Genomic DNA, 24857 nt, shown 5'->3' on the forward strand with positions numbered 1-24857 from the left:
TTTTGTTGATAAACTGTTTTCGTCTTGCATAGGAGAGTTTTAACTTGCACTTACAGCTTGTAGCGACCAACTGTAGTTACTGACAGTGGGTTTCTGAAGTGTTCCTGAGCCCATGTGGTGATATCCTTTACACACTGATGTCGCTTGTTGATGCAGTACAGCCTGAGGGATCGAAGGTCACGGGCTTAGCTGCTTACGTGCAGTGATTTCTCCAGATTCTCTGAACCCTTTGATGATATTACGGACCGTAGATGGTGAAATCCCTAAATTCCTTGCAATAGCTGGTTGAGAAAGGTTTTTCATAAACTGTTCAACAATTTGCTCACGCATTTGTTGACAAAGTGGTGACCCTCGCCCCATCCTTGTTTGTGAATGACTGAGCATTTCATGGAATATACTTTTATACCCAATCATGGCACCCACCTGTTCCCAATTTGCCTGTTCACCTGTGGGATGTTCCAAATAAGTGTTTGATGAGCATTCCTCAACTTTATCAGTATTTATTGCCACCTTTCCCAACTTCTTTGTCACGTGTTGCTGGCATCAAATTCTAAAGTTAATGATTATTTGCAAAAAAAAAAAGGTTTATCAGTTTGAACATCAAATATCTTGTCTTTGTAGCATATTCAACTGAATATGGGTTGACAAGGATTTGCAAATCATTGTATTCCGTTTATATTTACATCTAACACAATTTCCCAACTCATATGGAAATGTGGTTTGTACTCACCTGCCGCTGGCTTCGAGGCCGGGCCATACACACCCCATTCCTGCAGGAGGCGCGCCAACCACGCCCTCCTCCACTGACCCCTTCCCTGTTCAGAATAAATATCTGTTTCTGAAAATCCTGCATCTGTTTTCAGAGTCCTGTTCTGTTCGTGACAACCTCAGGTAGAAAGTTGAATGTGCATATGAAAGCAACACAAGCATTATAAACAAAGTAATATGGCAGAAACAAAATAATACTATAAAATAATAATACTCTACTGCCGTCTGGCGGCTAAAGTGGAGGGTGCGCCCCTCCCTCAGTTTGTCACGTTTCATTTGTCAGGTAAATTAGGACGAATGGATCCCCTTCCTACTGTAATCTTTGAATATGTTTTTTTGTGTTTATTTCTTTTGCTCAATGTGTATTAAGATATGCATTATGTATCTGTATAAAGCAATTACACTTTCAAACTGAGTTCTGCATACTTGCTTTATTCTCCCAGCAGCCGACTGAATTGCTGCCAATATTTTGGTTGCTTTATGAGACACATCAATAATGTATATAATGCTGCTTTTGTTTAAGATTATGTGTTTATGTTTACTTAATTTATAGTTTGTTTGCACATTGGTCCACTGTTGCGTTGAATCGGGAGCATAGGAAAGGAGGAAGAGTAGGAGGAGAGAAGAGGCAGGAGGAGGAGGATGGAGGGGGGAGTCTACAAGAACTCCGCTCTGCTACAGAATCGCTCCACTTGACACAGACGCATGCACACGCAGCATCGTCTGATTATTTTGCAGGAACAAACAAAACGAAAACTTATTTCTTTTCCAGGAGGATCCTTTACGCGCGGCACTTGCGAGATGATAGAGATGCAGAGATGAGGCTTGCACGGTTCTCCATGCTGCCTCTCCTCCTCCTCCTCCTCATCCTCTCCTCCTGATGAGGGGACAACAACAAGGCTGCCTGATGTTAGATGCCCTTTCCCAACAAGAATATGGCAAAGGTGGAGCAATCAGAGCTGGGCTCCTGACGGGACCGTTAATCCTTTCAGTGCACCAAAGCGGTTTGGAGACGTTTGGATGGAAATCAAGCGATTGTCTGTTTTTGGTGTTGTATGAAACCGGAGATTAGTTGTTCTCCCTTCAAGACTGCATTGAGGAGATTTTTTTTAAAGGTATAAGTGGTTTCTGAGCATTAATCCCTCCAAAAACTCACCTTTTCTTTCTCTCTCCTAAAGTACTCTCAGATCTAAATGGAATTAGTTGAGTCTGCAGTCGTTTGTGAAAGGAACAGACATGGTACATGGACACAGCTTCCATTATGGTAAGCAAATTAAATTATTGTAATTGTTTCCAATTAACATTTTAACATAACCATTTTTTGAAAAGGAAATGTAATCAATATGGATGAAAAAAACATATTTTCTTGTGCATTTTGCTTCATAAACTACCGTCATTTTAGTGGTTTTAATGCATGTGAACATCAGAAAACACATGCTTGTGCCAGTTCCTGTTATACAAACATTAGAAGAAATACTTACGTTCATTATTTGGTTTTTAAACATGATGTTTGGATCCACTTTCTGATTCAAGAGCATAAGCTATTGTCTCTAAACTTTTGACTTGTAACTAAATCATGCGAATACAGTGGTACTTTGGTTTGTGTTACTAATACCTTGCAAAGGGTCTTACAAAGACTGACTTGTTTGAAAACCAAAGTAATTGTTACAATAATACATCATGTAAATCCAATTAATCCCTCCCATACACCACATTTGATAAATAATACGCTTTTTACATGCAGAAAACAATGTGATGTACATACTTTATAGCAGTGATTCTTAAATTGTACAATGTTTTGTTTTCCTATATCCAAACACAGTGTTAATGTTCAAACTGTGTGCAATGTTACAGTGGCCAAAAATATTACATTTACTTGTTAAATAAAACCTCTGCCTTGTTTTTAATCAATACTTGGGCCACTACTGACTGTATTTTAATGTCATTATAGTGGTACTTGGAGAGCCAAGTCTTTTCCGAGGTGGAATTTGGTGAAAAAAGTTTAAGAATCACTGCTGCATAGATCAGGGATGCTCAAACATTTCGCCCCCAAGGGCCAAAATTAAAATGTGCCAATGGTCCACGGGCCAAATAGTGATTTTTACCATGCAACAGCACCACAAGTGAGGAATTTAACTTCACACCGCCATATATAAATATGAAGTAGTAGAGATTTGCCTAATATAGATAAAATGCAACTTTGCATCTTTTATGTAAATTTTTAACCTCCAAAAATGTAAAAATGTCAATTTCTGCAAATTTTCACCAGCGTTTATGTTTTCATTATAGGACCTGGGCGAAACATGGTGACCAAAAAGTCACAACTTTACTGTAAAGCAGGGGTTTTTACATTCAAACGTAATTAGTTTGCCTGTAAGAAAAAAAAAACACTAGGAATTTTACGATAAAAAAAATAAATAAAAAAAATGGCAGCTCATTCACCAAAAATATTACCCTAAAAATGATGGTTGTTTTCACACCAAATTACTGCAAATTGAACAACTGTATCGCTGTTGTTTTTAGGTTAAAATTCTGGTGACTGATCAGCCAGTTTTTACTGTCAAATCTATGGCCATTTTTTTAACAGTACATTACTATAGATTATAAAAACAGTAACAATGTTATTTTTATCGCAAAATTCAGGGGACTGAGCTGCTACTTTTTTACTGTTAAATATACCTTTACCTGTTTCTACATTGCATTCTTGTAATTAGAAAGATGGTACCACTAATGATTTTATAGCAAATGTTTTGGCTACTGAGCTGCCAGGTTTTTAGAGTAAAGCCTTCTGACTTATTTCACAGTGTCGCCTGACGGAGATGCCATCAGCTTGAAAGAGATCAGTACTGTATGAATAGGTATTACATTTGGTATCAAATGACATACTGACACGATGGGCCAAATTTAACCCACAAGCCTCACTTTGGGCGTCCCTGGTATGGATGATGAATAAAATAATATACAAAAAGATGTATCTTTATTGAAAAATTGTTGGTGAAAAGCTGAGAGCCACCTTCATACTTCGCTACAAGTTTTTCCTTCAATTCAGTAGTGTTTCTCACCTTCTTTATCAAAGTGCTGGCACTTGCAACTTTCTTTGGCCCCCACGGTGGCCTATTTTGCAGTCTTACTCAATAAAAACAACACAGCGACCGAGTTACCAACATGTGAGTTTCTTTGTTTGGGCACTCGAGTCAAAGGCATGATAGGCGGTAAAAAGGACTTTGTTTTCGTAATGTTTGCTCGCACAATACGGTCTATGAAAACTGGGGCAAAAATTTGGTAAACATTTTTGTTGAATGATACGAAAAGTGTGACACGCGAAAACTGACGTAGCACTGTGTAGAATATCCCAAGCAAAAATGTGCAGTAGGAGTACTTGAAGCTTAACTTGCTTATATTGTATGTTAGTGATAAACATGACATCATACAGTTTGAATCACATCTAACACTCTTTCAATGACAATACAAACACAAGTATTGTATGCACTGTAACAATAGTCCACGTTGTTAAGCTCTTTTTCATTGCAGTTGTTGCAAGTCTTCTCCTACTTGGCTTGTCTGGTGCAACAAAGAAAGACTCAGCAGGTAACTAACGCACATCAACACAAACTTTATCACCCGTGTAAAAAAGCAATACTATGAAAGAATATGACCCAGAACTATGATAGATCATGTATTCTTTTTGATGGTAAATTGGTTTTGAAGAGCATCGTTGTCATTGGTTCAGCACATTTGGAACACTTAGAGCAGAGGTCTAATATTGGTGGACCAGCCAGGACACATTGTTGTTTTATCTATAGTCTCGGTGATGCTGTTCTAAGTTGTTTGCTGTGTTTATTCTAAGGTATTATGCAATAAAACCGTTTTGTACAGTGGAACAAAGTCGAGATAAGGGATGGGCAATATGGCCTAAAATCTATATTGCAATATGTATTGCAGCCTCTTGTAACAACAATAAATATCTTAATATATTATTTAATATATACATGTTGATATCACCATTTCAAAACAGGTTACAAAGGCTCCTAATTTTATTGCTAATGTATGCCGTAGCATATTGTAATATTACATAATGCATATTGTATATTTTTCTCAAAACTATTAATAATCTTCTTTCTAATTTAATGCTAATATCTGGTTACTTTCTTTGTAGCATGTTTTTATCTAGACCTTTATTAAAATGTAATAAGCACGTATTTTTCTGTTGTTAGGATACTTTACATTAGTTTTGGGTGATGCTCCAAATTTAGGTATTCATCCAATATCAAGTAGGTACAGGGTCAGAATTAGCCATACTTAAGATTGCATCTATGATCTCAGCTGTAATCCGATAATATCAATTAATATTTTAATTATTTTATTTATTTCCTTTTGTCACATACAAAGTGTATAATAAAGTCAATAGTGCAAAACAACTAAACAAAAGCAAAAACTACTTTTGGCTGAGTTTCTAAAAAATAACAAAAACACCAAAAACAGTAGGCAGCACGGTGTCAGAGGGGTTAGTGTGTCTGCCTCACAATACGAAGGTCCTGGGTTCGATTCTGTGCTAGGGATCTTTCTGTGTGGAGTTTGCATGTCCTCCCCATGACTGCGCGGGTTCCCTCCGGGTACTCCGGCTTCCTCCCACCTCCAAAGACATGCACCTGGGGATAGGTTGATTGGCAACACTAAATTGGCCCTAGTGTGTGAATGTGAGTGTGAATGTTTTCTGTCTATCTGTGTTGGCCCTGTGATGAGGTGGCGACTTGTCCAGGGTGAGATAGGCTCCAATGCCCCCCGCGACCCCGAAATAAATAAGCGGTAGAAATGGATGGATGGATGGATGGACCAAAAACGGTTTTGTGATAGTAAAATATATTGATCTAATCCAGGGGTCACCAACGCGGTGCCCGCGGGCACCAGGTCGCCCGTAAGGACCAGATGAGTAGCCCGCTGGCCTGTTCTAAAAATAGCTCAAATAGCAGCACTTCCCAGTGAGCTGCCTCTATTTTTTTAAATATTATTTATTTACTAGCAAGCTGGTCTCGCTTTGCCCGACATTTTTACTTCTAAGAGAGACAAAACTCAAATAGAATTTGAAAATCCAAGAAAATATTTTAAAGACTTGGTCTTCATTAACTGACAAAGAAACAGATAACAGATTTGGTGTCCAGTTCAAAGTGTGACATGATTTATTTAAAAATTTGAGAGTTGACTTTTGTGTTTTACATGAGTTATTATTTGTACAAACATGGTGCAAAGTAATTCATGATTTGTTAAAAAAATGTTAGTGGCTAGCTAGTTAAAATGGGATATTGTGATTTCACAAGACTGTCTTAGAAGTGATCATTTAAAAATGTTCAATTTGAAAAATGTGCACTTAGAGAAAATATAAAAATAAAGTGTTGCATATTGATATTTATCTGTTTCTATATATATTTATTGTGAGAAATCATTAAGATGATCAGTGTTTCCAGAAAGATAAATATCATTAATTATTAATAATAACATAGAGTTAAAGGTAAATTGAGCAAATTGGCTATTTCTGGCAATTTATTTAAGTGTGTATCAAACTGGTAGCCCTTTGCATTAATCAGTACCCAAAAACTAGCTCTTGGTTTCAAAAAGGTTGGTGACCCCTGATCTAATCAATATCCTGATACTTGGTATCAGCACTGTCGATATTTATATTGATCCGCCCACCCCAGTTTAGGTTCAAGAACTCTAGCTTAGCGGTTAGCTATGCTCTTTTGTATCCTCCTACGGTGTGAAGTAATAATAATAATACCTGAGATTTATATAGCGCTTTTCTAAGTACCCAAAGTCGCTTTACAAGTTAAAAACCCATCATTCATTCACACCTGGTGGTGGTAAGCTACTTTTGTAGCCACAGCTGCCCTGGGGTAGACTGACGGAAGCGTGGCTGCCAATTTGCGCCTACGGCCCCTCCGACCACCACCTATCATTCATTCACCGGTGTGAGCGGCACCGGGGGCAAGGGTGAAGTGTCCTGCCCAAGGACACAACGGCATGGTAAGAGGCGGTAGCATGTTTAACTATTTCTTGCCCTTTAGTCCTCCAGTGATAATTGTACTTGTAAAAAACATAGTTTATTTGGTGGCAATGGATGCGAAGATTAGTTATTTAGAAACTGCGTTGTGGAGGGACGTTAACCCGTTAGCTTTCTAGTGATACAACATTGCAATGAGGACGCCTTTGTTTGCTTGTCGCTGTCAGATTTGCAGAACACAGCTAGAATGTGTCATCAATATGACAATACTATTTAAAACTTCATCATCTTTTATTATTTATATAGTGTATATCGTTTTTATTATGTAACTCTAGTCGAGACACATCAGGAAATCAGTTGTGGTAGGTGCGTATGAGGTGGGTTACGATACCGTCTACTGTACGGAGTTAGAACAACAAGCTATGCAAACAGTCCCTTTATTATGTGTTTGTGAACACGGAGATACATGTCAAATCTAAAAAAAAGACGGATGCAAAATCTTTCTGCGGCTGTCCAAATTTAGTTGTGGTGGGCCGCCATGCATACAGTAATGTATGGATAATACAGTTTGAGCCTGGAACAAGATCAATTGCTTAACATGATTTCCTCTGGCAGGAAAATGGAAGTCTTAGGAGTCAACCAGCAACACGTTGCGTAACAAGTTGTGTTCAGATTTGGAGATTCCTCTGTACATCAAGAACTGTAGTGTATCCCGGGAGAACACTAAAAAAAACAAAAAACGTATGTGTTTCAGTGACAAACAATTCTGGGGTGAAGCCAGCTGGTCAGTGTGGAACATGGGTAAAAGAACCAGAAGGCGGCATTTTTACTTCTCCCAATTACCCAAAGAAATACCCCCCAAGCACAGAGTGTGTTTACATCCTTGAAGGTAAGTATTCTCTTTCAACGAATCACTCTGCTGTTTTGGAGATTAGCTGTCTAACAACCAAAGCTTGGAAGTGTGAAATGAGCTTGTTGGGATGCAGCTGGTGAAACAAGTCAAAAGTTCAGCTTTAATTTGCCAATTGCGTGTATATGATTATGTCAACCCTTTCTTCCAGCCCCCCCGAGGCAGTGCATCGAGCTCCACTTTGAGGAGCACTACTCCATCGAGTCCTCTTGGGAATGTAAATTTGACCACATCGAGGTTCGCGATGGACCTTTCAGCTTCTCCCCCATGCTCGGACGCTATTGCGGTCAGCAAAGCCCGCCGGATATCAGGAGTAGCGGGCGTTATTTGTGGATAAAATTTGTTACGGACGGCGAACTTGAGGCGGTGGGATTTTCGGCCAACTACAACTTCACCGCAGGTGAGTTTGCTTTGCGGTGTCAATCCGCTTGTTCTTTTGTGAAAGGCTGTTACTGCCAGGCTCAGGCAGAATAACAAATATCATCCAGGGACTCTGCCTGGTGTAGTGATATCGATTGAGCTGTCTCTTTCCATTGGCCATATACTATCATTGGCTCAGTGCTTTTAGGGCCGGCTGGCCTCTTCTTTAGTTTTGCATCTGGAGTCAAGTGCAGTTGTGTCAGTTCATAGAGAGAAAAGAAGCTGAAGTCATCCATTCATCCATATTTTTTTAATTAAGTTTGACTTGACACAAACTGTTTTTTAATAGTACCTCCTAAGGTCTTGAAGTGTATTTCTGGTCTTGTCATCCTCGTCCAGACAGAAGGGTGACACGGCAATGTGGCTAAATCAAAAGAGACGTCGGAGACGCTTTACTGAACTAAAAGTTGCTTTATTACAAGTGTGTGTCATTCCCACAGGACTGCAGTTCCTGGGAGGAGGTCAGGTCAAATATGGAGGACTCCTCCCCGGAGAAGCCAAACTATCAGTTGATATATTCCTTCTTTGTCTGTCTGGGTGTGCGCTAAGTCTAAACAGCACCACCTGACCATAAAAGGAGATGTCCGTGCGTAAGTGTCTGGAAAACAACTGCTTTAAGTCATAACTTAAAGGTTGACGTTTGAACTAGACAGGTAGTCTCCTCTCAAGGATAGGGCTATCACTTTTGCATTCCGAAGTCCCAATTAGGGCCTCCTTTCTACGAGAAGTGATCCAATTCACCTGCGAATATCAAACTAAGGGGCCTTATCTCATCATGTGCTCAAACTAAAATGCCATTGTTTACTCAAACTTGAAGGTTTGCTTCCTTCAAGATGAATATGAACATTCACCATATGTAGAACATAATATGAGTTAATTAATACACTTCAGTCTCCTTTATAAAGCTTGTGTACAAAACAGCATACAGTGTTTTTCACGCAAAGTTTTTAAATTATCATTGTCATGAACGAAGGTTCATTCATTTTGGTGTTTTGTTTGAGAAAATGCTGCTCGAGTTACACCCTATACACACAAGAAGTAAACTACCCTAATTTCCAGACTATAGAGTGCACCTAAATATAAGCCGTACCCACCTAATTTTTGGACAAAATTGATTTTGTGCATTTATTTGCCACACAAGTCTATAAGCCACAGGTGTAAAGTACACATTCAATATAGACCCTTGTGTTGTCTTGTAATCTTGGTCCTTCTCCTCCTATGGGGCCCGTTAGCGGTGGTGGATTCATGTTCGATGTGTCATCTGTTTCCTTTAACAACGGTCAAGTTGATAGTCTTTGGCTTTGGGGCTGTGTCTTGTGCATTTTAGTCATTTCATCTCCATGACGAGGGTGAGTCCATAACATGCGAAATAATAATAATAATAATACCTGGGATTTATATAGCGCTTTTCTAAGTACCCAAAGTCGCTTTACATGTTAAAAACCCATCATTCATTCACACCTGGTGGTGGTAAGCTACTTTCGTAGCCACAGCTGCCCTGGGGTAGACTGATGGAAATGGCTGACTGAATGAGTGTGTGAGTACGTTTGATTTTAATGTGAACAGTTGAATTGGTCCACCGTTCGGCAATTTCATTGGTATGGTGTAGGGATGTAACATTATAATGATAAACCATGATACAGCTCCGAACGGTTAATATTATCGTTTTAAATTCAAATTATCGTAAAACGGTGATTGATATTTCTTTAATAAACTGCCGGACCGGTGATTCTGCTCATTTACTGAAGAAACATGCTAGCGCTAGCTCATTAGCTAGCTTAAATACTGTAGCGGCTGGCTACGGGGTGTTAGCCAATGGCTTTGGCTGAGGGGCGGGACTTCCGGGGAAGTTAAGGAAGTGACGTTGTTGACAGGAAGTGTCGGTTCGAGTTTTGCCGGGAAAGGAAAATAGAACGCATGTTGGAGCTGTTGTGTGCCTTAAATGCATCGTGTACAATAAATGCAAGATAACTGAAGAAGTCTCTGAGCCTACATTCCTGAAATTATTACAATACTAACACAATACACAAAAAAACGGAAGGAATGTGTTGTATTTATCCTTAAAAAAACACTCTAAAATGTTTACAAATTGAAACGGAAGAAGATAAACATAAAATAAATAAATAAATGAAAGTAATATGGTTCTTGAGAAGACAGAACAATATTTGATATTTCTTCTGCCAATGAAAGTATATTTTGTGTCATCCTTTTTTACAAAATGTATTCAATTAAACCTGGTTCAAAGATTTCAATGTGTGTGTAACTACTTTTTGGGAACATTCAACAATACTGTGATAAAAGTGATAACCATGATAGGTTTGGTCACAATAACTGTTATATGACATTTTCATGTCGTTACATCTCTAGTGTGATGTGATGAGGCTAAATTTATTGGTAGCATGTGAAACTCGTAAAAAATCGAAATATATGAATTAGCCGCAACATTAAGGGTTCAAAGCGTGGGGAAAATGTAACAACTTATAGTTCGTAAATTACAGTATTTTCTGTCAACTAGTGTGTTTTGCTCCACTCTTTATATCCATACAACTTCTTTGTATGGTAAAATTGCCAGGTTGTGTGCTGCTCATTATATTGGATCCCAAGATGTGGAGGCAATAGAGGTGAGATAAGCAGCCTTTATTGCAAAATCTCTTCAGCAGTAAACAACACGTGGCAAACTAAAGTAGTGGTGCAGCAAAAGGAGAACTGAGGAAGCACAGACTAAAATATTTCCAAACTAAAGGTAGTCCTGAGTTAAACAGTCCTAATTAGCACGGTGGAGTCATGTGACGTGCAGGCAGAAAAATAGGCAGAGGAAATGGCCAGAGCTGGAAAAGCACAAACACAAACAGGAAACAAGCATGGCGTGAAGTGTTCCAGAAGAATCAACTGAAATTGGGGAGACTAAGGCTATAATAAATAATAATAATGGATTAGATTTTATATCGCGCTTTTCTATTATTAGGTACTCAAAGCGCTCACAGAGAAGTGGGAACCCATCATTCATTCACACCTGGTGGTGGTAAGCTACATTTGTAGCCACAGCTGCCCTGGGGTAGACTGACGTAAGCGAGGCTGCCAGTTTGCGCCTACGGCCCCTCCGACCACCACCTATCATTCATTCATCATTCATTCACCAGTGTGAGCAGCACCGGGGGCAAGGGTGAAGTGTCCTGCCCAAGGACACAAAGGCAGCGATTTGGATGTCAAGAGGCGGGGAGCGAACCTGCAACCCTCAGGTTTCTGGCACGGCCGCTTTACCCACTATGCCATACCGCCCCGCTATGTCTACACTAAGCCGGATCACCCCGTAAATGAATAATTATTTAGCCTAAGCCTAGTTTCAGCCACACTAAATCAGCGTTTAAGGTCCCCCTCCTCGGAAATTTTTTTATACGGCTAAGTGTGCCGTCTATTTCTTGAATCTTCAGCTCTTAGCTTTGTATGGACTCATTGATCGTTTACAAACTGAGTTCGGAGAGGAAGTGACGTCAGAAAGACCGCGCCCCATACAGGAAGTGATGTCAGAAAGATTGAGCGAGTCATCCAGACATGCCAGTGTGGAAATCACACATGAATACCTTAAGAGAAGCAAACGCGCGATTGCAGCTATTTCGGATACAACACTTCTCAGACGGCAACATAGACGATTCAGCGACGGTTTTGGATAAGCCCTGGAAGAATGACATTCTGGTATATGTTTGTCAAGGAGTGTGTTGTGCCACAGGAACGGCAAGATAACTTTTGAATGTCCAGGTCAGCTGTGATTCTACTTAGTGAAAAACGTTGTCCATTTGTTGAAAGGGAGACACTGACAGACAACGAAAAACAGCGAATGCATTTGGACTGGCAATGCAGACTATCAGTTATTGTCCGTGATGTATGTCGAGCGATTACTCAACGTCTAGTTTTGTACTCCATAACTATTGTGAAGCCATGAAGTGTTTGCGGCCGTCAAGTACGACCGCCAATTCACGCCTACAAGCACAGTGTCCTGAACAGATATCTATGATTGTTGTAAAATGTTCTTTATCACATAGTTTTCTTTAACGCGTCCATTAAACATATGATTCATGTATGATGGCTCAGGTGTGATTCACTACAATAGTTTAACAGCTGCTGATGGTGAGGCAAGCAAAGTTTACTGTTAAAAGATATGTGGCAATAGTCTACATTGAAACACAGGGTAAGAATACACTTCCAGGTCAGAGGTGACTATGACACATGCATTTTTTTCGCGCATGCGTACTACGTCATGTTGCGCCGGCGGACGGAGGGAAGGGAGAGGGTCTTAAACGACCATTGTGTGTGTGTGGACACGAATAACGTTAGGTGGGATTTACCCTGGATAACCTGAGCTGGTTTAGTGTAGAAGGGCCCTATATACGCAAAGACTGATGAGGAACAGCAGCATCACACCTCGTAACTCTGCCCACCACAGAAAGGCTAGTATCTAGGGACCACAAAATAGTAGTAAACAAAACAGGAGGGACTAACGAGAACAAAGTAATTACCTACAGTGCAGTGGCGTGCCGTCACTAGAGGCAGGGGAGGCATGGCCTCACCTGCCATCATGGAAAGCAAAAAATAGTAAAAAGAAAAAAAATTAAATAAATTGTTATATGTATCCAGTGATTCTACTAAAGTTATTTTCCATTTAACTTCACCAGTTGTAGATTATTTTTATTTTTATTTTCACATTCGCCGTTCAAATACTGAGAAGAGACGGTGCGGTGATCAGCAGCCAGTTGAGGCACGTCACTGATTTGTGCCTCAACATGGATTGTGCACAATGACTGGGCTAACTGCTAAGCTGCTGTGCAGTGAGACCGTATTGCTATATGAATTATATTATACATTTCCATAGTTGAGTTAGCTGAGGTATATAATGTACAGTGTATTTTGTCAACAACTGTATGTGTGTAACTATTTTTAGTGCTGATCGATCATAAAACTGGAGGCTCGTCTCATAACCCCGCCTCCTGCTGCCAAGCACCTCCGTCGCGATGCACCGCCCGACGGGAGCGCCACACCAACCAAAGCCCACACCCAAACCCTCCACGTGCAAGACCGAATCCACCCAAAAAAAGTCACTTAACAAGAAGCCAAAAAGTGCAAAAACAACGCGCCGGAGGAGCCGTGAACAGGGACACAACATTAGGTACACCTGCAGACGGCAGCGCGGATTTCATATTTCATTCATTCACAACTCTTCCAACACAAACACCACTGTTCCCGCACTTATAAGTAAAGGTAAGACCATAATAACGTTTTTTTTTTTTATTAAAAGTGCTTTTTTGTGTGCATGCTACAGTTTGTAAGTGTAAAGTTAAAGTAAAGTACCAATGATTGTCACACACATACTAGGTGTGGTGAAATGTGTCCTCTGCATTTGACCCATCCCCTTTTCCACCCCCTGGGAGGTGAGGGGAGCAGTGGGCAGCAGCGGCGCCGTGCCTGGGAATAATTTTTGGTGATTTAACCCCCAATTCCAACCCTTGATGCTGAGTGCAAAGCAGGGAAGAATGCTGGCATAAGCTTTTAAACACATTAACTTAAAACATTAAACATAACTAATATAATATATTATATATATATATATATATAAAATATATAATATATCATATATATATATATATATATATATATATATATATATATATATATATATATATATATATATATATATATGTATTATATATATATATATATATATATATATATATATATATATATATATATATATATATATATATATATATATATATATATATGTATTATATTATATATATATATATATATATATATATATATATATATATATATATATATATAATATAATATAATATAATATATAATAATATAATTAAACATAAAACATAACTAAAAACATTAACTGCTGCCAATCACATAGTGAATAAGATACTCTTTAGGGTTCATATGTTTTGTAAATCTGACTGTGATGAAGCCAGTGCCTCACCAGACATGAACCTCACCGCACGCCACTGCTACAGTGTCACGATGAGGCCTGATAAAAATATTCATTCTTTTTGTCATCTGGTTGCTAATTTGGGGATTGATGACGAGGGCATACCCATCGGAGAAGCGCTCTCAAAATCTTCTGAAATCCTGTTTCAACGCCATTGTCAGCTCATGTTTGGTCTTCTTTAGATCAGAAACTTGTTGTGAACGCCTCTGCTGTTGCATGCCAGTTTGCTTCAGTTGCTACAAGGTGCGATCCCACAAAATGTGTCTACCATCCCAATGAAAACATACCTGGTTGAAAAGAGACTACATTTGGATGTTTTTAGAACCTGTGTTGATTCTTCTGTGTAACGGTCACACTAACCAGTAGGTATGCATGATGAATGCCACAGCATGCATTTGGAAACATTATCTTTTAGAAGACAATGCTACGCTCTTACGACATCTCATTTAGTCATTTCGCCAAAGGGCGTTGGAGCTCTGCTGACAGAGACCACCAAAGTCATATTATCAGCAGGGGATACATAAATTGTGTTTTAATGATAATGACTTGCTAAGTTAGAATGATGTATTGGAAGTCTTTAAGGGGCTTGACACGTGGTGTTTTTGGCGCCGGCACGGCGTGTGTCCTTCACATTGTCGCCGAGTATTAGGAGCGTGAGGTGAAAATATGTCCCAGTTTTAGAAGTCTTGGTGATAAGATTAATAGCAGTCTAAAGCTAGAGAGTTAGCTTAGCATAAAATCAAATGAGACTGAAACCTCAAAGCATTCCAGTCTGACAAGTGAATTAACTGCTTTTCTTGCTGCTAAAACACATTTAACTTTACTTCACACACAGCAGCAGATCTAAACACCGATTTTCATCCAGAACAGGTTGTGTTGTATTGCGTTTGAGTTGTGTTCCAATTTAGGATGGCCCAATTCCACTTTTCCATGTCTGATACTGATGCAGCAACATTGCATATCAGCTGATACATTCTGATACTGACTTTCTTTTCTATTTTCTTATTCCGTAAGATATTTGTATGCATATACTCTGCTTAATGTTAAGGGTGCTCCATTCAGGGTTGTATGCTGCCGATTCCAATTCCAATCATCAATGAGTGAAATCAGCCGATACCATTATTGAGAGCGATTACGTGTATTACCCGTACATTTTTACATTTATTTATTTCGTCCTACTGACAGTTTAACAACATCAACACAGTATTTAAACTATTTCCTTGTTATTTTCTATTACGTACAATTGTTTGATCCATTAAACAAAAGTATAAACTAGTGTTGTCTTAATACTCTTCGGTACTTTTCGATACGAACTTACGGTACATTAGACATATGTTTCTTATTGCATAAGAAACATACTGTATATAAGGTTGTCCTTAAATAACATAGTGAACATACAAGACAACTTGTCTTTTATTAGTAAGTAAGCAAACAAAGGCTCCTAATTTAGTCTGCTGACATATGCAGTAACATATTGTGTCATTTTTCATTCTATTATTTTGTCAAAATTATTAAGAACAAGTGGTAGAATATGAATTATTAATCTACTTGTTCATTTACTGTTAATATCTGCTTACTTCTTTTTTCACATGTTATATCTACACTTCTGTTTAAATGTAATAATAATTTATTCTTCTGTTGTTTGGATACTTAACATTAGTTTTGGATGATACCACAAATGTGGGTATTAATCCGATACCAAGTCGTTACAGGATCATAAATTGGTCATATACACAGTCCTCAAGTGTCCAGGGACATATTTCCTGAGTTTATAAACATAATACAATTTTTAAAAAAACAAAGGAAGATGTTGTGATGCCAAAAAGTATCGATGTAATCATAGTAGTATCGACTAGATACGCTCCTGTACTTGGTATCATTACAGTGGATGTTAGGTGTAGATCCACCAATGGCGTGTGTTTACATTTGGATGCCGGTGTGAAGCATTTTAGCTATACCTCGTCCTGCAGGGATGATACTTGTAAGACATACTTTATTTGTTGCCATGGAGGCGAGGATTAGTGATTTAAAAGTTGCTAAAACACTGCCGACAGCGGATGGACTTTAGCCGCTAGCTAGCTAGCCGTGTCTAAAGCACCTCTTTCTGTGGGCGTTTCAGTGTTATAACTTCACTTTTATCGATAGTTTTTAAGACAAAATATTTCCGTTCTCCCTTTTCTGTCTACAGACTGTGTCTGTTTGTAAGTACTCCGTGATTGTGTGCTACCAAACATGCTTGTCTGCTTGTAAACCAGCAATGACACAACGTGACGACAGCAGGGGGCGGGCGGGGTGGTGGTAGCTACGGGACCTCACAGAGCTATGCTAAAAACATTAGCTATCCACCTATGCCAGCCAGCCCTCATCTGCTCATCAACACCCGTGCTCACCTGCGTTGCAGCGATCAACGGCGCGACGAAGGACTTCACCCGATCATCCGTGCGGTCGGCCGCTAGCGTCGGATAGTGCGTCTGCTATCCAAGTCAAAGTCCTCCTGGTTCTGTTGCTGCAGCCAGCCGCTAATACACCGATCCCACCTACAACTTTCTTCTTTGCAGTCTTCATTGTTCATTAAACAAATTGCAAAATATTCACCCACACAGATGTCCAGAATACTGTGGAATTTTGAGATGAAAACAGAGCTTTTTGTATTGGATTCAATGGTGTACCAATACTTCCGGTTCAACGATTGACGTCACACGCATACGTCATCATACATAGACGTTTTCAACCGGAAGTTTAGTCGGGAATTTAAAATTGCACTTTATAAGTTAACCTGGTCGTATTGGCATGTGTTGCAATGTTAAGATTTCATCATTGATATATAAACTATCAGACTGCGTGGTCGGTAGAAGTAGGCCTTTAAATGATCTGATTTTGGCCCTCAAAGTCCTCCCGTGTCCTGGGCTATTCCCTGAGTTTGTAAACATTAACAAAACAACGACAACAAAATATGTTAACAAAAAAAAAAGAATATCGATCTAATCACTCTGTTATCGATCCTATACTGATACTACCCTTGGTATCAGCACCACCGAAAATTCAATCGATCCAATCCCTGACATGTAATGTGCTGACTGTGATAACGCTGACACACCACCAGTTGGTGAATTAGCCTCTCTCTAACTCTTATTAATCTACTTGTTAATTTCCTGCTAATATCTGCTTACTTTCTCCAATAACATCGCTGACTGCTTTACTATGCACTTATTCATTGGCAGTGTTCTGAAAAATTACTTTAAATAAGTAATTAACTATAGTTACTCGTTACTTTACCAAAACAGCAGTTGAATTACTAACATAATTACTAAGGAAATACATTTTTACATTACTTCAATAAAAAATAAAAAAACTTTAAATATCTGACATATGCTATTTGAGAGATGTTTAGTATAACAACACAGTGTACTGAGTCTGTGATTTTAAAAGGTGGGACTTGTCGCCCAGTGACGTATGACGTCATCGCAGGTTTCAACAGAGCTGTGTTTTTTAGCTTTAGTTCTTAGTGGCACACTTTGACGCCAGTTCTTTTGAATCTTTTCACTGGATTGTGTTACCTTTGCTTGGTAAAGAGATTGAATGTGCTTCCATGGCTGTCATACTTTCTTGTCAACAAACGGGGTATTGCTTGGATGGCAAGTTTGTCACTTTAATCATTGATGTGTTGTTCAATATTCTTGTTCTGTGCGCATGTTGTTGTCTGCTGTGTCACAATGTGATAGTGCCTCTTCCTATTTGATATCAAGTTCATTTTAGTGTGGTGCTGCTTGTTGATTTCACAAGTAAAAATATATTTCCTGCATTGAACTTGCTGCACTTATGACTCTGTCCTGTTGTCATCATAAAACCACATCAAAAGCAGCATGCCACGTTACATCAAACTATCGCTAACGGCGTTGTAACGGACCTAAAAGTAATTCATTAGATTACTTGTTACTAGTAAAAGTAACAGTGTTACTAAGTCCGTTATTATATAACGTTGTTATTATGAACACTTTTTATCTGAGTTGTTTTTAGCAAAGCTTAGCAGTTGGCTTAGCTATTAGCATGCCTGCTCCTGGCTTCCTCTTGATGTGCAACATGTTTTGCCTCGTCCGCCAGTGATAACGGAACTTGAAAACGATACTTAAAATACTAATGAATGCATTTGATGTGCTGTACTGGAGGTGATTAAAATTAGCTTAGTGGAGTGGCTCTACACTATCTGCTAGCCGCTTGTCAGTGGGGGGACTAAAAAAATACAGTGTCAGCCAGAGGGGATCTGCATTTGTGATCGACATTAAAGGCCTACTGAAATGAATTTTTTAAATTTAAACGGGGATAGCAGATCCATTCTATGTGTGATACTTGATCATTTCGCGATATTGCCATATTTTTGCTGAAAGGATTTAGTATAGAACAACGACGATAAAGTTCACAACTTTTGGTCTCTGATAAAAAAAAGCCTTGCCCCTACCGGAAGTAGCGTGACGTAGTCAGTTGATCATCTCCTCATATTTTCCTATTGTTTTCAATGCAGCTAGAGCTATTCGGACCGAGAAAGCGACGATTACCCCATTAATTTGAGCGAGGATGAAAGATTCGTGGATGAGGAACGTTAAAGTGACGGACTAGAATGCAGTGCAAGACATATCTTTTTTCGCTCTGACTGTAATTTAGGTACAAGCTGGCTCATTGGATTCCACACTCTCTCCTTTTTCTATTGTGGATCACAGATTTGTATTTTAAACCACCTCAGATACTATATCCTCTTGTAAATGAGAGTCGAGAACGCGAAATGGACATTCACAGTGACTTTTATCTCCACGACAATACATCGACGAAACACTTTAGCTACGGAGCTAACGTGATAGCATCGTGCTTAACTGCATATAGAAACAAAATAAATAAATCCCTGACTGGAAGGATAGACAGAAGATCAACAATACTATCAAACCATGGACATGTAAATACACGGTTAATGCTTTCCAGCCTGGCGAAGGTTAACAATGCTGTTGCTAACGACGCCATTGAAGCTAGCTTAGCTAGGGAGCTAACGTGATAGCATCGGGCTCAAATGCAGATAGAAACAAAATACATAAACCCCTGACTGGAAGGATAGACAGAAAATCAACAATACTATTAAACCATGAACATGTAAATACACGGTTAATGCTTTCCAGCTTGGCGAAGCTTAAAAATGCTGTTGCTAACGACGGCATTGAAGCTAACTTAGTATAACGGGACCTCACAGAGCTATGATAAAAACATTAGCGCTCCACCTACGCCAGCCAGCCCTCATCTGCTCATCAATACCCGTGCTCACCTGCGTTCCAGCGATCGACGGCGCGATGAAGGACTTCACCACGATCATCCGTGCGGTTGGCGGCTAGCGTTGGCTAGCGCGTCTGCTATCCAAGTAAGTCCTCCTGGTTGTGTTGCTACAGCCAGCCGCTTATACACCGATCCCACCTACAACTTTCTTCTTTGCAGTCTCCATTGTTCATTAAACAAATTGCAAAAGATTCACCAACGCAGATGTCCAGAATACTGTGGAATTATAAGATGAAAACAGAGCTATTTTGTATTGTTTTCAATGGGGTCCCGATACTTCTGTTTCACTGGCTACGTCACGCGCATACGTCATCATCCAAAGGCGTTTTCAACCGGAAGTTTAGCGGGAAATTTAAAATTGCACTTTATAAGTTAACCCGGCCAAATTGGCATGTGTTGCAATGTTAAGATTTCATCATTGATATATAAACTATCAGACTGCGTGGTCGGTAGTAGTGGGTTTCAGTAGGCCTTTCAAAAGGCATTTAGTAGCGATGGCGTTCAAATACTTTCTCATGAAAAATCACCCGATACTGATCGATGGCCAATGGATCGGCACATCACTACAAAATACAGTATATAATTAAAAACACACCATGTTCAAACTGTGCAACAATTATTCTTCGCCCCTAAGAAAAAAATCCATTTCCCGCAACATGTCTTACATTACTACCAGTCCAGAATGTACCTCGCCTCTCGATCAAAGTCAGCTGGGTAGGCTCCAGCTTACCCCAACAAGGACAAGCGGTTTAGAAACTGGGTGGATGGATGGATGGATGACTCACTTTATTTAATTATGCTGCTGATGCTGTTTTTTTTAATTATTTCTTTAAACATACACAGCTTTTAATCACATTTTAGTTTGCTCTAAATGATTTCTGAAATAAACAGTCAATTCTTTAATGCTTACATCCTCGAAAAATCCATGGGAAAAAAATAATTGTGCATCTAAATAAAATAAAAATTACACACCTCAAGATTGTACTTGGGATAATTAAACAAGCTATTCACTTGAAGTTAAATAGTGTCTCGCATCTGCAGCTGCTCTGCTAACCAGCTTAATTCCCATGGTCTACTGAAAACATAAGAAGAGGGGGTGAGGTTGGGAGTAGGAAGCGAGCAATAAAGTTGCAATGAATCAGCTACTTTCACTTTCCTTCCTCGTAAAAAACATCTTCACCGTTCTGCATTCTGCCAGTGTTCTTACACAGCCTTTCTCTAAATCAAGGGTGACTTGGGGGCCAAATTCGGCCCATCGAGTCGTTTTATTTAACCGGCCAAAGGGTGGCTTCTGAAAATGTTATACATATTCATACTTTTTTGGGCTCACACACTCATTGATGGCATGTCCGCAGGCCTAACAAGTTGCCATCTGTTGAACGTGACATTCTCCGCTACCTTAAATTTTAGTGGTATGGAATTAAACTTTAATTATTGTGCAGCTGTATGCTTATAATTGCAGTGTTTGGCCCTTGGAGGCACCCCTGCTCTATAAGTATTTGTTTAAATCAGATTAACATGGTCCAGGTTTAGTAGTTTACTAGTTGCAATGGCGTTTCTAGCTTCCGGCTCACATAGCGACACATGGCAGCAATTTCTTGGGAGTGCCGCAAGGATGGGGGGTTAAATTATTTATATGTATTTGTGCTCAGTAGTGACATGCTGCTTGATACTAAAATATCCATGACAGATCTTTATGCTCTAATATCAATTTTCAAATCAAAATATCAATACTTTTGACACTTCAGTTATTTGAGATAATGTATATAATTAACATATTTTCTAAATAGAACGCGATTGGTGGAAACTACTTTTTCTCCCACCTGTGTAAGTACGTAACTCAACTGAAATCAGTCACTCAGTATTATAAAACAGCAGGGGCCTGATTTACTAAGATTCAATACCACGTGGTAAACAGCGCTTGCACTCTATAAAATTATGTGTACTATTAGTGTTGCGTGTAATCTACATGTGCAATGGAAAAGTCGTGCAGACCACATTATTTATGAGGACTTTGCATGAACTATACAAAGCATCACCACGAAGACACTTTCCTGCACATTCCTCTAATCATGTTTCTATCTGTGGCATGTGGCATCTACCACTTTTTATGGGCATTTTAGAAGCAGTCATAAAGTGCATCTGTACTAATAACATAATTATTAGAGATGTCCGATAATATCGGTCTGCCGATATTATCGGCCGATAAATGCGTTAAAATGTAATATCGGAAATTATCGGTATCGTTTTTTTTATTATCAGTATCGTTTTTTGTTTTTTTTTATTTAATTTTTTTATTAAATCCACATAAAAAACACAAGATACACTTACAATTAGTGCACCAACCCACCCCATTTACACTCATTCACACTCATTCACACAAAAGGGTTGTTTCTTTCTGTTATTAATATTCTGGTTCCTACATTATATATCAATATATATCAATACAGTCTGCAAGGGATACAGTCCGTAAGCACACATGATTGTGCGTGCTGCTGGTCCACTAATAATACTAACCTTTAACAGTTAATTTTACAAATGTTCATTAATTACTAGTTTCTATGTAACTGTTTTTATATTGTTTTACTTTCTTTTTTATTCAAGAAAATGTTTTTAATTTATTCATCTTATTTTATTTGATTCATTTTTTTTAAAAAGTACCTTATCTTCACCATACCTGGTTGTCCAAATTAGGCATAATGATGTGTTAATTCCACGACTGTATATATCGGTTGATATCGGTATCGGTTGATATCGGTATTGGTAATTAAAGAGTTGGACAATATCGGCATATCGGATATCGGCAAAAAGCCATTATCGGACATCCCTAATAATTATTTTCCTTTTCTTTTGTACTGCTGAAGGTGCATAGGTGGGAGGGTGCACTATTAGGATCAAGACACAAAAAATGCAAACTTAAAATAAGGTATTATCATATATGATATATGTTAATAATATATATTGTATGTGAAAAAACGAACATCCATCCATTTTCTACCGTTAATCCCATTAAGAAAATATTAAATGACACCAATCAATTGAATTTGTTTTAAACAGCCCCTTAAGTCATCCAGCAGCTATGAAGTTATAAAACGATGTTGCTGAACAGACGATATGTCTAATATATTTTATTTCTGACCATCCAGATATGTTGAAAGGTACAGGTGGAACAGAGGATTCTCTGTCCATCTTCTGTCTTTGCAGCACGAGCGCTCTTCTCTCACAGCAATGTGTGAAACTCTCAGTTTGGCGTCCTTTTTTTTAAAATGTGCTAAATACAACGCAAATTAGTGCTCCCAAAACGGTGATGAGTGTTGATAAATCTCATTGCTCGGGCTGTGCAATATATTTGCATTTTTTCCTCCCGGTATTTTATGATCAGCATATTAATGACGACAGAGATGCAAAATAGATTGCACGACTTATTCTGCTCATTTAAGAGACACATTCCACTTTGCACACACCTAGCCTATTTGCACATCAAGTCTGGATATTTGTGTCATGTTTTGGGAACTCTGCTGCATCCTGTCTGCTTTGTGTAGCAGTGCCTGGTTTTTTGGGTTACGAGGTGGAGCCATCTGTGCACACACCTGATAACATTTTCCTCCTGACTATTTAAGCTCTCCATTTTATTCACTTGGCGCCAGAAGATTCCTGATGGTTCACTCGTCCAGTCGAGTTCATCTCCACTGCTTTGTCTTTACTCACGCTCTTCGTTCCTGTGGCTTTGCCGTGGCGTTGCCATGTAGTGTTAACAGTTTTGTCTCCACACATTTTGTGTGCGTTTTCTGTTTATCCACACCTTTTTTGTGCATCCTTAGTCATTTGTTTCCCACTCTTTCTCAAACCTTGTGTTGTCCTCATTTCCTGTATACACCCCGTGTCCTCCGGGTCAAAATGACCCGTCTTCACTAAACCCCTAATATAAGCAGCTTAATTGAATTTAAACACCAAATGTCATCTTGCTTAAAAAAACAACTTGTCATTCACCGCACAATGTGTGAATAACTGAGTTTTCCCTCTTCACTTCATTTGTATAGCTTAAGAAGAGCAAAAAAAATTGCGTTTTTAATGCATTTATTTCATCCCAATTACTCAGTTTCTTTCTTTTCTTTCTCCAGTGAACAATTGAAGACAATGTACAGTACAAAAATATGAAAAATAACATAACCCATTCAACTAATTAACTAATTAACTAACCCTAACTGGCACATGTAGGACAGTATGCAAGTGTGCAGCCTTTGCAGATATATTTCTTACACCTGCAGCACACAGTATGTGTTTTACAGTCCTTCTTTTGAGGGCAGAACTGACATCTCTTCCTCTTACTTGCCCTAGCTGGGGAAGTGGCTGTGGTAGCTGGATCCTCAGGTTGATCAGGAGCTCCTGCACTCTGAATAGCTTTCACAACTGCTGCTGAGGCTTCTGTGCGGGGGACATGCTTCCTTCTTTCAATGAGTGGAATTGCAAGTGCCTTTCCCAGCTGCTCCAGGAACACCCTCCTCTTGTTCTGCTTACGAGACATTCAGGTTGGGTTGATCTCTCTCCAAATCACAAATGCATTGTAGGAGGAAACATCCATGTTGTTGTGGAAGATGACCAGGGGCCAGCGGGCAGTCATCCTTCTGCAGCTGTATCTTCCAATCACCTTATCTAGGTTGTCCACACCTCCCTTGTTGCGGTTGTAGTCTAGGATGATGACTGGCTTCCTGTCCTCAAGATCGGTAACGTCACCATCTGTGTGCAGTGTGCTCAGAAGAACTACATTGTCCCAGACCTCTCTTATGGCTGCAAGTTTGTCTGTCACACGTCTTGCTGGTTTGGACTCACGGTCATCAAATCGTATCAGTCTTGAGCAGGTGTGAAAGAGTTTGAGTGGCGTTGTGGCTCAGAAAATTGGCCTTCCACTCTCTGCATCCCATAGACTAGTTGCAGCCTCACCTCGGGACCTGTATACCCTGGCTAAGATTAGCAGCCCTAAGTAGGCCTGCAGGTCAGTCTCATCCATCTTTTTCCAGCTGTCTCCATATTTGTGAAAACCCTCCAAATTTGTCATCTCCAGGATTATTTTTTCAATTGCTGGTGTGATAAACAGGTAGAATGTAGAGACAATGTCATGGGCATGAGAAACGGCATACCGTGTGGGTCCTGGGGTCATCTTTATGATGTTTTGTTCTGCATTCCTGCCTTGATGGTCATATGCTGCCGAGGACCATGTTATTTTGCCATTTTTTGAAAGGAAAGTCTCTCTTTCAGCTTCAGGGTTTTCTTCTTTTTCTGAAGATGGTTCATCATGCTCTGGATTGTATTCCTCCCCATCTTCTTCTTCTGATACATCCTCCGCTTCCTCTTCTGAATCAGAGTTGTTTTGCTGGACATCTGAAAAAATCAGCTCTAGAGCCTCTTCAGCTGTAAAACGCACACTCATGGCTTCAGCACAGACATAATTCGGGGCCCTGTGA

At 39.3% G+C, this 24857-nt stretch overlaps 1 protein-coding gene across 2 annotated transcripts in view; it reads left to right on the top strand.

The window, feature by feature from the left end:
• The first annotated feature begins 1525 nt into the window (after positions 1 to 1525).
• The window catches only part of neto1l (neuropilin (NRP) and tolloid (TLL)-like 1, like), a 241163-nt gene continuing 217831 nt past the window's right edge, over positions 1526 to 24857 (top strand). For both annotated transcript variants that reach the window (XM_062021102.1, XM_062021101.1), the window contains exons 1-5: positions 1526 to 1883; positions 1947 to 2032; positions 4300 to 4356; positions 7518 to 7652; positions 7825 to 8073. In XM_062021102.1, coding sequence (XP_061877086.1) covers positions 2005 to 2032; positions 4300 to 4356; positions 7518 to 7652; positions 7825 to 8073 — 469 coding nt within the window. In that variant the 5' untranslated portion in view covers positions 1526 to 1883; positions 1947 to 2004. The remainder of the gene's footprint in view (positions 1884 to 1946; positions 2033 to 4299; positions 4357 to 7517; positions 7653 to 7824; positions 8074 to 24857) is intronic.

Source organism: Entelurus aequoreus, linkage group LG15 (assembly GCF_033978785.1).
Source record: "Entelurus aequoreus isolate RoL-2023_Sb linkage group LG15, RoL_Eaeq_v1.1, whole genome shotgun sequence".
Taxonomy (NCBI): Eukaryota; Metazoa; Chordata; class Actinopteri; order Syngnathiformes; family Syngnathidae; genus Entelurus; species Entelurus aequoreus.